The 13,265-nt window shown below is 41.2% G+C and overlaps 1 protein-coding gene across 1 annotated transcript in view; it reads right to left on the bottom strand.

Annotated features, from left to right (window-relative positions):
• Positions 1–11,082, bottom strand: part of LTK (leukocyte receptor tyrosine kinase) — a 54,511-nt gene extending 43,429 nt beyond the window's left edge. The window contains exons 1-3 of the mRNA XM_065636069.1: positions 10,997–11,082; positions 6,573–6,728; positions 5,745–5,967 (exon numbers count right to left, since the gene is read on the bottom strand). Of these exons, the coding sequence (XP_065492141.1) occupies positions 5,745–5,967; positions 6,573–6,728; positions 10,997–11,027 (410 nt within the window). The 5' untranslated portion in view covers positions 11,028–11,082. The remainder of the gene's footprint in view (positions 1–5,744; positions 5,968–6,572; positions 6,729–10,996) is intronic.
• Positions 11,083–13,265: the final 2,183 nt, after the last annotated feature.

The following is a 13,265-nucleotide window of genomic DNA, read 5'->3' as shown; positions in this document are numbered from 1 at the left end:
GACAGCAAAGGTTTCTCAACTCCAGCACTTGTGGCCATTCAGATGGCAGATGGTTATAAGTAATTTTAAAGATGCTTGTTAGGCATCAAAAGTTGGAGATACCAAATGGAAATTTTCAAAGTACCTTTCTCAAATCAGTCTGACGAAAGGCGGGGCATTCAGGTATTGTTAAAAAAACTCAGCACACATAGCACACACCCACAGATACTCTAAACTCATCCGAAGTTGAGCTCCTCTTATCAAGATGATCCTATTTCTGCTGATTCCTGTCCCATCATACCATATTCAACAGTTCACTATAACTTATTTCGGCTTCAGAAATGTCCAGCCCTGAACTACAACTGCACCATCTCCACTACCCAACAAAGCAGAATGACTGCTTTACTTTCATTCTGTATTATAGTGCAGCCTCAGGAATGTCCAGCACGTATATATACATCATATAAATACACTTATAAATATATCCCCCCTGCCACACTGTGGCACAACAACAGAGACCATTCAGCACTGACCCAGAACCGAATCACTTCTGCTACACGACAGAGCTTTGTTCATCACTCCATTGCAGCCTGTTGGCCACAAAAATCAATGGTCCTTAATCAAATTGGTTCAATGAAGGTAAGGACAATCTTTAAATCTTTTGAATCTACCTATTAAGCATACTAGACCTTCCAAGCACTGAGACATAGTTCTAGTACCTCCACTAAGTTACAACCCACGCCGCAGCTGAGACATCACCACATCACCAGTGTTATCACACCCCTGAGTGCAGGAGCCTGTAGCACACAGCTGCTGATTCGCAACCAGCAGTACATTTACTAGTAAGAACTAAAGAGATTACTGCCCCACAGCTGAAAACAATGACTAGTTCAGCTGCTGCACCTTAATCCTACATGGTTTATGAGCTAGACACTTTCGAACTTGCCATTTATAGCCTCGTATATCAAAATAAATGAAAACTACCGGTGATTTAAGTTAATAAACCAACCTCTGAAACGTCACAGCTGAGAAAGACACGCTGTCCATTCTGCCATCTCTGCTGGGAGAATTGTGGCATCTTGTAAAAGAGCAAGGCCACTGTCCTAAACCACTACTTGTGTGAACTGGCAGCTCTTCCCAGTCAGAGCCCTAAGGTACCATGACACATTCTAGTTGTGCACTCTACTACTGAAATTTGACTCCATTTATAACACCACAGGAAAAGCTGGCAAGCATCCAGAGATTGCAAAAATGACAAGTAGCTTTGCGTCACACAGAATACTTTTGTATACGGAGTCCCATCATCATCTAGGTATTCCCCTTCAGAGAAAGCCTCGCCCCAAAGATCCAGCTGCAGCAAGATTTCTAATGCTGTAAATAATTACACCCTCTTTGCTTCGTCTCACTATCCAAACAGGGGCCAGTCAGAGCCAATTTAATTTTCTTAATGGAACCAGGAATGCAGCCCATTGTCAATCTCGCAGAAGATGGATCATTGCAGCAGGCTTCCAGATAAGCCAAACTTGGCAATACCTTTACTATTGATTTTATGTCAAACTAGATCTCAAGTAATGAGGTAATATTACTCTTCTTCTAAATAGAGATGTCAAAATTTATCAGTATGTATGGGAGGCCTAACAGATTCTGACACGATTTTGACAAATTTGCATGGATAGAAAGTTACGCGTTGCAAGCAACCTGATGCTTAAGGCAAGAGAATTCAAGATTCACTCTGCAAACCTATCATTTCAACGCTTGGTTTGTATTTTCAACTTTTCACTTCTATTAACCTCTCAAAATCTCCTCTGCAGAGCAGAAGTTTTCTTCCTTCTCCTTACCAATCCTTTCTATGTCATGCCTTTCCATATCCAACAAATATAACCGATTGTTAGTTTTAGGAAAGACTATCTTAACATTAAAAACAATTTCTTTATTAAGGATGAAAAATTTAATACATCTGAACAGGAAAGCTGAAACCTTTTCTGAATTAGCGGAACTCACTGCACGAGTTATTGCACAAAGGTATGTATGCTAAATGCTTCTAGGCTTAATCAGTGAACATACAAATCAGAAACTTTACATTACTTTTCTACAGATAGAAAGTTGTTGTCCACAAGTCTTCACAAACATCCAGTTCTGGCCATTGGGCTTAAAAGGAAATAGAAGAGAGAGCAGAACACATGCTCACCCCTCCTGCCTTCACCAGCCAGTTAGAGGGTTACTTGACCCAGTGTATTTTTGGGTGCAATTTCAACAGAAGCACAAATGGCAGTAAATCATACTCCCAGATTAGTATGAAAAAATTAGAGTCCTATATAACAGCTGGACAACCTCTCCTTTTCCAGCCACATTTTTTAATCAAAATGGCTGTGCTTATTGTTGTCAGTACATATTAGGCATTTTCTCAGGACACTTACCAGACTACTCCCTTTCAAAGGCTTATGTAGTTGGACACCTGATTTATGAAACCCAAATGACCCTACCTGTTTCTAGACATTCAGTTTAGCTACATGGCAATGTTTCCATATATGACGGTAGAAGTTAAGTAACTTCTGCAGACAAAACCAACCACATTAGTGGAACAGAAGTGTCAAAACCAGTTTCTACAAGTGTCTCAGAAGTTTGCAAGGCATTTTAGCACTGCCAACCCCCCTATTAACAGCCCCCCCCCAAAAAAAACCCCCACAAACAACACACACACACAAAAGTAAGCTATAATTGTTTTGTGAGGTTGGATAACTGAAAACCCATGTGTGCACATGGCTGTGAACTTTTTGCTTTTTGATCTGCCAAGACTATAACGACCAGTGCCTTGTACTTCAGAAAGCAAGCAGATCAAGATCAATTTGGCTTACTGATCATGGAAAGGGAAAATATTATCCCTGCCCCAAGTGATGCTTTTTTATTTTCACTGAAGTGTGATTACTGAGACTTGAAAGAAACTAGCTCCTTACTGAACCAGTTTCGGCTGACAATACTGGAATACTTGTGGTCAACAACAAACACAAGCATGTGAAGCCATTCAAAATAAAAGTACACAAGACTCAGAAGAATTTTCAGCTGTGACTGTTCCTGGGTCTGCATGGTAAAGAGAGAAAAGGCAGCATAAGCAAAATAGTAAAAAAGACATTAGATGGGACCTGAACAAGCACTGTAACTGTAACACTGAGAAAGTGAAGACAGCTTTCTGAGCCAAGTGCCAGATGAAAAAGGCTTGGACTTTAAAGAAAAGCTACAGGCTCTTGATGTTTGAGCTCTACTGAGATAATGAGAAATATAATTTTATATATTTTTTGTAAATATATAGAATTTTGAACACCTCACTTCCTCAGTGGTTCTCCCTCTACTGGTAGTAACTCAGAATACCCACACCTTATAGAGTGGTATATAGTAATAAATACCGTGACTTTGCCCTACTTGTTCAGAGGACACCATGTCTCAAGTTCCATCTGTTTCTTTGTTCTTTCACTAAGATACATGTGTGAAAAAATGAGTGGCAGGTTCAATACTAACAATTAAATGATAAATCCTAGCAGTCAGTGAAGCAGACAGCACAACAACTTTCTCTCATGCCTGACACATATCTAAGCTTTTGGGAACTGTGTAGCTGATGGACCCTGAAGAAGGAAACACCATCAGGAGAATACTTCCAGGTTCAGAAAGGGGACAGTTCACTGAAGTGGTCTGGTGCAGCTGGAATTTATGACAAAGTACAGCTTGATCCTGGAATTGGGGGGTGATAAAAGAAACTGAGGCAGGATTTTCTGGAGTGCCAGATTATCTGAAAAAGTGCCACCTAGCCTTTTTTCTATATCTAAGTTTCTACTTTGATCTCAAGACAATCCCTTGGTAGTAACTGTCAATGGTTAAACTATGTACTACAAATAGGCATCTATCTCAAGGTCATTTGCTCTTTCTCCTCCTTGTTCTGCTCTAAATTGTGCGGCAGTGTTTGGTTAAAACAAAAGCCTGTAGAACTCCCACTCCAACGGAAAGCCCCTGGAAAGCAGGAACGCTTCAGGATGGTCTCTCTTCTTAACAACCAATGCTGTTAAGATCTTAATCATGGAGGGAATGTTCATTTCAGACTATCTGCCTAATGAGAAGCAGCTCAATCACTCTGTTAGAAATAATTTTTTGTCCTGCTTGCACACTCAGATCTTTCTGGAACTGTGCAGAGATTTTAAAGATTTTCCGTATAATGAGGGAGAAAAGGAAGGTTATTTGACCTAAAATGGCTCCTAACTCTGCTTCTATCTGTTCCTTCTCCTCCCTTCTATCTTGATTTAAAACAGGACTCAGCCACCTTCCATCTTTAACACCTTAATACTAAATCCTCTGAGCTTACCAGTGCTTCATTTCATTCACTAAGAAAAAGTAATACCAGTGTCTGTGCCAACTTCCAGTAAAGCTAACTCCATTCTAATAAATCTAAATGCCATCACTCTTAGATAGATGATAATCTTGATTTCAGGTAGAATTGTTTTGCAGTGCTCAAATAAGCTGTTAAACAACATCTATGATCCATTCCAGAGAGACTGCAGTGATTGTGATCAAAGCCTGGTCTGGCCAGTTAGGCAAATCAAAAGTGTATTTTATGTGTTTATACAGGGGAACGGAGCTTTGGCTGCAGTTGCAGAGGCTTGTCAAATACTCAAAAGCAGCACTGGCAGTTAGAGGTAAAAAAAGGACATTAGAAACTGATCCCATAAAATGCAACAGTTTCCTTGTGAAATTGACAAGAAGGGGAAGGAGTAGCCAGGAAGGAAGTGAGCAACAGCTAAAAGCAGGAGAGAGAGAGAGAGGGATCTGAAGGAAAATAAATACTTTTTAAAGTCAAACTCTGCTATCTTTGGCTGACCAGGAGTCTTGGCTACAGACATCTATGGCAGTCTGGGGAGTGCCAAAGAATTCAAAGAAAACAAGAACTGGGATCTATTGCTTAAGTTCTCCATGGGAGTCAGTCAGGTGATGGAAATAAAAAGCTGCGCTGTGAGTCTGACCCAGGTTCTTACAAGGCAGATTGCCGCAAAGGAAAAACAAGCACATGGAAAATGGTAAAGTCTGATGACATGGACTTTTCTCCTTCTTTTCCTGCTGTAATTCATTCATTTTTCCTATTTCTTCTCCCAGCTGCATTCTGCTACATACTGGAATGAAAAAGGAAAGCAGTGGGAAGATCAAAGAGAAGAGAATACAGGGCAAGATCCAGGGTTGCTGCACTGCCTTTTTTTTTTTTTTTGTCTTCACCTCACCTCTAGCCCCTGTTTTTCCCCTGAACTCTGCAAATGAAGCAGAAGAGGATGCTCCTGAACTTAGCAGACAGGAGTAAATTAGAAAAGAGGTAAAGATAACCCTACCTCAAAATGACAAATGTGACCCTTGTAATAATGACAGGACCCCTCAAATACTTAGAGGATATCAGTCATGTTGCCAAGTCAGTCTTTGGACTGAGTGCATTTTACAGCTATATTCCCAGCATCAGGAAAAGAGTCAACTGTTCTTGACCCTTCCAAACATGAGGGGAGAAGAACGAGTCCCAAGCAAGTGTGTTCTTTGCAAAGGGGACACACAAAACCTGGGTCTGTTACAGACATCCTGTCAGGAAGCTGCATGCTTCAGTCCTGAGAGTTCTAGCTTCATTTTCTGCTATAACAGCAGCAATGATCTCAAGAAGGGAGAAAATGCTGATAAACAGTGGTCTGGAGGGACTCCACCCTACCCTGCAATTCAAAGTCTAAACAGCTGCAAATTGATGGTCTTACCTGGCATCCTCCTCATGGCCAGCTCTCAGAGAAATGATTATACTTCTGTTTGTCTCCCCATATCTGATTTCAACTGTGAACCTCTGGAGGAGAGGAACAGCATCCTGTGAATATATGGCCAGTTCCAGCAAGCAAGAGTCCAAACTCCCAGGCAGGATGGGGCTATGCAGGCTGAACTCACATCTATCTGGGAGCCTATTGGTGTTCAGGAGGAAAATGTCCCCTGTGAGGAAAAAAAAAAAAAAAAAAAAAAAAAAAAAGAGACACACAGTGTGGATAGAAGAGAGATAATAAGAGAAAAAATGGACAGAAGTTGAAGAAAGGAATCATGAGAAGAAAGGAGAGGACTATGCACCAAAAAAAAAAGAAGTAGAGAAAGGATAATAAACTAAAAATTACAGAAATAAGGAGTGATAGAAGGAATGACAAGAGAAGAAACCAAACAAAGCAGAGTGAAGACGTTCAACAAAAGACTTTGCAATTCAGACAGCAGACATGTGGAGCCAGCCCTGGCTTGTAAACGATTGAGCTTCCTAAGAAAAATCCAGTCTCTGTAAGCAAAAAACAGGGAGATACAAAAGGAATATATAAAGGGGCTGGCTGTATACAGGGTACATACACACACAACTCAGGCAGTACACATACATTATGTGGCTCTCAGTGACTCCTGGGCACTGACAGCGCACTTACGAGTTGTGCATATGGCAGCGTTTTCAGTGACAAGTGCTGGCGGCCTCAGCCTGCTGCCTCCTGCTGCTGCACCCACAGCTGCTACCAGTGCTGGGAGAAAGCAGATGTCCACTCGAGGGGAACTGTAGCTCTGCCTACCTTCAACATCTCCACGGGAGGAACTGTTTTCCAGAAGCAGTTGCTGCCTCTCCTGAGACACCAGGACATCAAGTGAAGATAACACCCAGTCCGGTTTTCCAAAATTGTCTGTAGACGTCACCCATGAACAGCTTGAGCCGATGATACAAGAGATTTCTGTTATGAGAAACCAAGGGTTTCATTGAGGTCTTCCCCAGTTCAAAGTGCAGGGGTGGTGCAGGCACATGAATGAACAGATCTACAGTGTATGGGGCCATGTCTCCCAAGAAATGGAAGAGTCGAACCGGAAAAAGGAAGTTTGTCTTGTGCAATAACAACAGAGTCTCTCCCAGGGTGGTTGCAGGAACATGCCAGAAAGAAAAACAACCCTGCAAATTCTTGGCAGGTGTAAATCAGTATCCTCCCACTGGTATTACCAATGAATTTGCAGCACTGGAAAGTCTAGCACACATGTACATAAAATCCTGAATAATACCTGCTGCAGCAAGGATATTGAAACTGAATGGATTTAGCATTTTGGCAGAGAGGAAGAAATGAAACTCTAAGGTCAACCCTCTCTCAGCAATAGAAAGAGCTTGACAGGGTCTCAAGCAAAATAGCCAAGCAATGCAAGTTTACATATTTTTTATTTATTTATGTTTTTAAAACAGCTTTGCTTTCCTCTGGCAGGATGGACAAGAGCACCATAACAAACTCCAGAGTCCATTTGCATCATTGAAAACACTACATCATCCTGGTCAGAATTTTTCATAATCAGCATATTATAAACCAGACAAGAAGTAATTCACTGTTCTCTCATCAATCCAGTATAAAGTCCCTGAAGGGATTTTAGCTGCACAAAGCTCTCCCACACAGAGAGGGATGAATAGACATGGTAAGTTGATATTAACTTGCATGATATTTATTTTCAGTAGTAATAATAATATTACAGTAATAACTGGAGGACCCCCAGGCCATATGAGAAATAATAAGAGACTAAACATTTGTATTTGGGATCCTGACACTCATAGGGTATTCAGACCTTGCAAACATCCATGAGATAATTTATCCCTTTGGTAGTTCTGTTTCTGGGGAGGAGAAAAGACAGGTATGAAGAACAGAATTAAGGTCAGGGATATAACAAGGATAGTTGGTTGCACAGGCAACACAGGTGGGGCAGAAATAAAAACATAAGAGCCTCCAGAAGATTGGCTATACTTTAACTAAGCTTTCAAAAAAGAAGAAATGGAAGCATCTTCTGAGTGCAACAGCCAAAGCAGACAAATGTTTTCCTAATTTTTAAAGTTGACTGTAACTACATTTTTGTAAAACAGCACCTAGCATGCAGGGGTAAGAGAAAGCAGATGTTGCAGATCACTGTGGCTTGAGACAGGCTTTGAACTCCCATCCCCGCAGCCCTGCCTGGCACTGGAGGTCACTGCCTCTCTCAACCTACCAGCTGGGCCAACCACCTGGAGAGCTTCTCAGCCCACCTCCTCAAATCCATATGGCTTCGTAAAGGCCTGTTGCGCTGTTCAGCCCATCAATTTCAAGTGGAAGCCACAAGCAGGTGAACTGTCAAGTTGTGTGTGCGGGTACGCGACGCCACCTTCCAGCTGGGCACAGGAGGGAGGACACCAGCCACCCTCCTGGCTCTGCAGACCAAGGGAAAGATGTCTGTGCACAGCTCCAGGCTATGGTTTGATGATCCAGTAAAACAGCTTTAGGGATCTCAACAGCTCAGAAACTCCATGGCTGTGTGACACAAAGCAGAGGCCTAATCCAGACTTGCTGTGCTGTTTCAAATCTGTTGAAGTTTGACAGGTTAAATCAGTACCCACAGACTTACTGTCAGTAGCAGTAATATTTTTATAAGGTAAAAATCTAGTTGGTCATAAAACCCAGAAAGCAATTTCTCTCACAACAACACAACAGTTCAAGAGAGCAAAGTGACTGCTCAGGAAAGAAAAAATTCCCTTTCTTTTTAAAATAGAGGATTACTTGAAACTAATATTTATGACAAAATAATTTCATTAAATCTTACAAATACCCCTGCGTGCAGTAGGAATGCAGATTCAATCCTTAGAACGTGCCTGACATAACAAAGCAGTGTGCAGCTCAGGTAAGTGAATACAATGTTCTCCTTCAGAAGCACCTAATTCCCATACTCTCTGGGCTATATGAAGCCTATCTGTCACAACCTGAGACCTGGGAGGATCTGAATGCCTGAAAGAAGAGTCTGAAATAGATCAGACAAGTTGTTGACAACTGGTAAAAAAAAAGGCCTCTGAGCTCTCTGGCAACAGATCATGTGCATCGCGTTGTGGTGGAAAGATCAATCAACAAGAAGCTGTTGTTCAGCATAAATTGCAGGGCAGGAGAACTGGGTACACCTGTGTGGTCACAGTGTAAGGGAACACTGAAACCTGCAACCTCTGACACTACTGTGTACCACCTTACAGATGCTTCATATCCAGCTTTGCTTAGTACTTATGAACCTGGAGAACTTCAAGTGTAGGTCCCCAAAAAGGAAAAGTGTAACAGACATGAAAAGGAAAAAAAGTAAATTAGAGGGAGAAATAGATGTACTTAACTACAATCAGAAAAGGACATTTTAAGGTGTTACAAAAGCACTCTGAAGAAGCTTAGATTGAAGAAAGCTCATGGACAGTCATAGGGCATGTCAGAAAGGAGGTACTCACTTTAAAGAATTAGATACCATCCGCAAAATGTTACTATAAGGAACGCCTCTCTAGCAAGTCTAGGTCACCTTGCCATCTCCTGTGAGGAATGTGCGTGACTTTTCTAGCATGCACAGGCCTTTCTTTCTTGTTTAGCATCTTCATTAATGACCTGGATTGAAGGGGGAGATTGCACCCTCAGCAGGTTCATAGAGGAACAAAACCAGGAGGAGCAGCTGACACACCAGATGGTTGTGCTGCCATTCAGAGCAGCCTGGACAGGCTGGAGATGGGGTTGATAGCTACCTCTTGAAGTTCGACAGAAGGAAATGCCAAGTCCTGCACCAGGGGAGGAATAACCCCTGGCACCAGTACACGCTGGGGGCGGACTGGCTGCAAAACAGCTCTGAAGGACCTTGGGGTCCTGATGGACAACAAGCTGTCCACAAGCCAGCAATGCACTCTCGTTACAAAGGTGGCCAACAGCCTTCTGGGCTGCATTAGGAAAAGCACTGCCAGCAGATGAGAGAGAGGTGATCTCCCCCTCTACTCAGCACTGCTGAGACCATATCTGGAGCACTGTGCCCAGCTCTGGGCTCCTCCACACAAGAAAGAAATGGACTTACTGGAGTAAGTCCAGCATGGGTCCACAAAGATGATTGAGGGACTGGAACACCTTTCATAAGAGAAGAGGTTGACAGAGCTGGGAATGTTCAGTGTGTTGAAGAGAAGGCTCAAGGGGATTTTATCAGTGTGTACAAACACTTGATGGGAGGGAATGAAGAGGAATCCAGACACTTCTCAATAGTGTCCACTTGACAGAACAAGAGGAAATGGGCACAAATTAAGAAACAAACAAAAAATCAGGAAATTCAATCTGAACACAAGAAAACGCTTTTTTACCATAAGAGTGGTCAAACACTGGAACAGGCCATCCAGAGAATTTGTGCAGTCTCCATTTGTGGAGATATATTTGGATACTGTCATGGGCAACCAGCTCTAGCTGACTCTACTTGAGCCGGGGCAGTAGGACTAGATCATCTGAAGAGGCTCCTTCCAGCCTCAACCAGTCTGTGATTATTTCACTAAATGAAAAGGTATCACTTCAGTTGACAAGATTCCACACCACTGACAGCAAGTGGTTCATTCTCTTAGGCATTTATAAAGTATTGTATTTCCTATGTCTGTCCTGGCACCACAGTAAGACCAAATTCATCCTACTTATCTCACAAGCATTTTGTCCAGCTCACTGGCCTTTTACAATGCCTAGAAAAAGAAAACCCCAGTTGAAAAAAAACTTCATTTGGTATTGTCACTGTTTATTGCAGGACAACAACAAGCGTGGCAGATGCTCTCTGTTAACCCTTCCCTGCCCTCCCCCAAGGAAAAGAAAAAGGAGAAAAAGGTACCAAGAAAGGTGGTTTGTTCTATAGTTGCTGGAAAGCAGCTCCACTAAGTAGCTTTTATTTCAACTCCCAAACCCAAATCTGGTAGATTTCACTGTGCTGATGGAGATTAAAAAAATATATATATATATTTTTTTAAAAACAAACAAACAAATATATGTGTGTATATATACTGTTTGTTTGTTTTTATAAGGAACTAGGGGATTCCCTTAAGGTTATGCTGGCCTTTTTGGATCATTGCTCCGTTTTCTGTCAGAAAGCCAGAGGCACAACTTTCTGTCAAAGGGTCCTTGTGACTACCAGCATGTACCTTCCATATACATTCTGAAGTTGAAATAAGGAAGAGGACTTGTAGTACCTGGTTTAGAAGGCTGATGCAATGACACCATCCTGTTTTTTATCTGGGACAGCTTCTGAGGTGAATTTGGTGAAGAAGAGTTTTCTTCATGTGATCCAGCAGAAGAGACAACAACTGCGACAAAACAAAAAGAACAAGGGAAGAGTTTGGCGTTTCTATACAAAACTATGCTCTCATAGTGTTAAACGTGAACATATATTCAACAAAGCCCTGTTATATTACACCCACCCTCCTTAGAGTGTAGTGGTGCAGCACTGTCCTGATAGTGTTTCACAATATCCCTACCGCTTCCCAGAAGCATAACTACAACAAAATACTTTATTTACTAATGTGATCTTTCCTATCCTTTATCCACCCTGATTTTTACCAGTAAATAACTTTTAAAGAGACACCATATATTCCAGTAGTGCCCACGTTGCAGTAACGGTAGCTGCGCCTATAAAGCATTCATGTTGGATGGGGCTTTGCACAAGCTGATCCAGGAAAAGATGTCCCTGCCTATGGCAGGGGGATTGGACTAGATGATCTTTAAAGGTCCCTTTTGACCCAAACCATTCTATGATTAGAAGAGGAGTTCAATGGTAAGATATATGCTAGCCATACAATACACAACATGGATTTATCAGCAGTCTTTTGGGAGTACCTGCACAAGTGCTCTCCTCTTCACCACACAAGAACAACGCCCCATCTGAAACTAACGCTAATGAAACCTTTGCATTGCTGCACATATCCAGAGAACAGATTTATTTCTTACTGCCAGACACGAAGCATGGATTTTCAAAGGAATCAGGTAACTTTCTTGTGTCTAATATCTAATAATACATAGTCTCTCCAATACTCTTCTTATTAATCTGCCTGCACTGCTCTATCTCAGGGATCCATTTGCCATGTATCTATATAAACCTTCATCAGTAACTGTGACCTTTGATTATAATTATGACACCAATACATATACATTTGTGCATTTTATTCAGATCAAATCCTAAGAGTCTTGATGTAAAGTTTGGTTATGCTGGAAAAAATATGCAAATCTCAGAAGATATAAAAGGCCATAGAAATTGTTTTCTACTTCACTAACGTGAATATTAAATTCAGCATGCTAAGATTAGCTGGTTTTACATGGGGGTGTCCTTCTTGATTGAATTTTTGTTATTCAAAGTAAAACAAGTTTACCAAATGATTATTCATTGAAGTACTTCTGACAATTAAATCTTCCTTACCTTCTGACGTCTCTTTGGAACAACTCATACCAACAAGGCTTTTTTATTTATTTAATCTGCACATGTGAAAATACAGAAGTCCCAAACTAAGCATGCAGTTATTTTTATTTAAGGCCATCCCTGGTGTTTTCTTTTCTAGGAATCATAAACAAGTTGACCAGAACAAACATATTTGTTTTCAAAAGGTGTTAAAAGACAGAAACATGCAAAATGAGTTCCTTTCAAACCTCAGCCGTGTGTGTTATCAATTCAGCAATATAAAAATGTGAAATCATGTCAGATGAGATAGGAATCCTATTCACATGAATTGCAGTTGAGACAAAGATGTATATACATGCCATTGATGACAGCCAAGCTATTCTCAACAGAACTAATTTGAACGGTAATATTATGAAAATACACAGAAGGATCTGGAAAACAAAAACAAACCCCAAAACCCAAAGCGTATGTTCAGCTTTTTCAAACTTACCACTGCTTTTAGTTTTTCAGCAATATCTGCTCTGATTTTAAACTGCTAAAACGATTTTCATTCTAATATATATGACAATGTGCATCACGCAGTGAGTGAAATGTTGTGGAATGTTTCACTGCATGAGAATGCTGTATCCTTCCATCTTTTATTATAGTACTGAAGACAGCCATCAGTCTTCATGGGGTTCCAAGGAAAGGACAACTTTAGAACAGAACAGCATCATACTGCAGCAGGCACAGGCTGATCTGTGGTCTCCACAGCCCAGCTGTCAAACATCACGCTTCCTCCTGCCTCTGTGTTCAAATATGCAGAGACATGAGTGTTTGAAAAGATGATTCTGCACTGTAGATAAGACACTGACACTGGTCTGCTAAGTAAGGTATCTTCAATAATTGGATTAAATCCTCAAAAAGAATGTGAATTCTTGTTTGGCCAGCCTTAGGAAAGGCTTGCCTTTCTTGGCTTGCCTTATGAAAAGAATGGGGAAATCCCCTCACAAAACTGTCCAAAAATCCATGCTAAAAATCAATCACATATTGCAAACAAATCTATTTCACCATATTAAAAGAAATTCTGC

Source organism: Caloenas nicobarica, chromosome 5, assembly GCF_036013445.1.
Source record: "Caloenas nicobarica isolate bCalNic1 chromosome 5, bCalNic1.hap1, whole genome shotgun sequence".
Lineage (NCBI taxonomy): Eukaryota > Metazoa > Chordata > Aves > Columbiformes > Columbidae > Caloenas > Caloenas nicobarica.
This window is presented reverse-complemented; position numbering and strand designations above follow the sequence as displayed.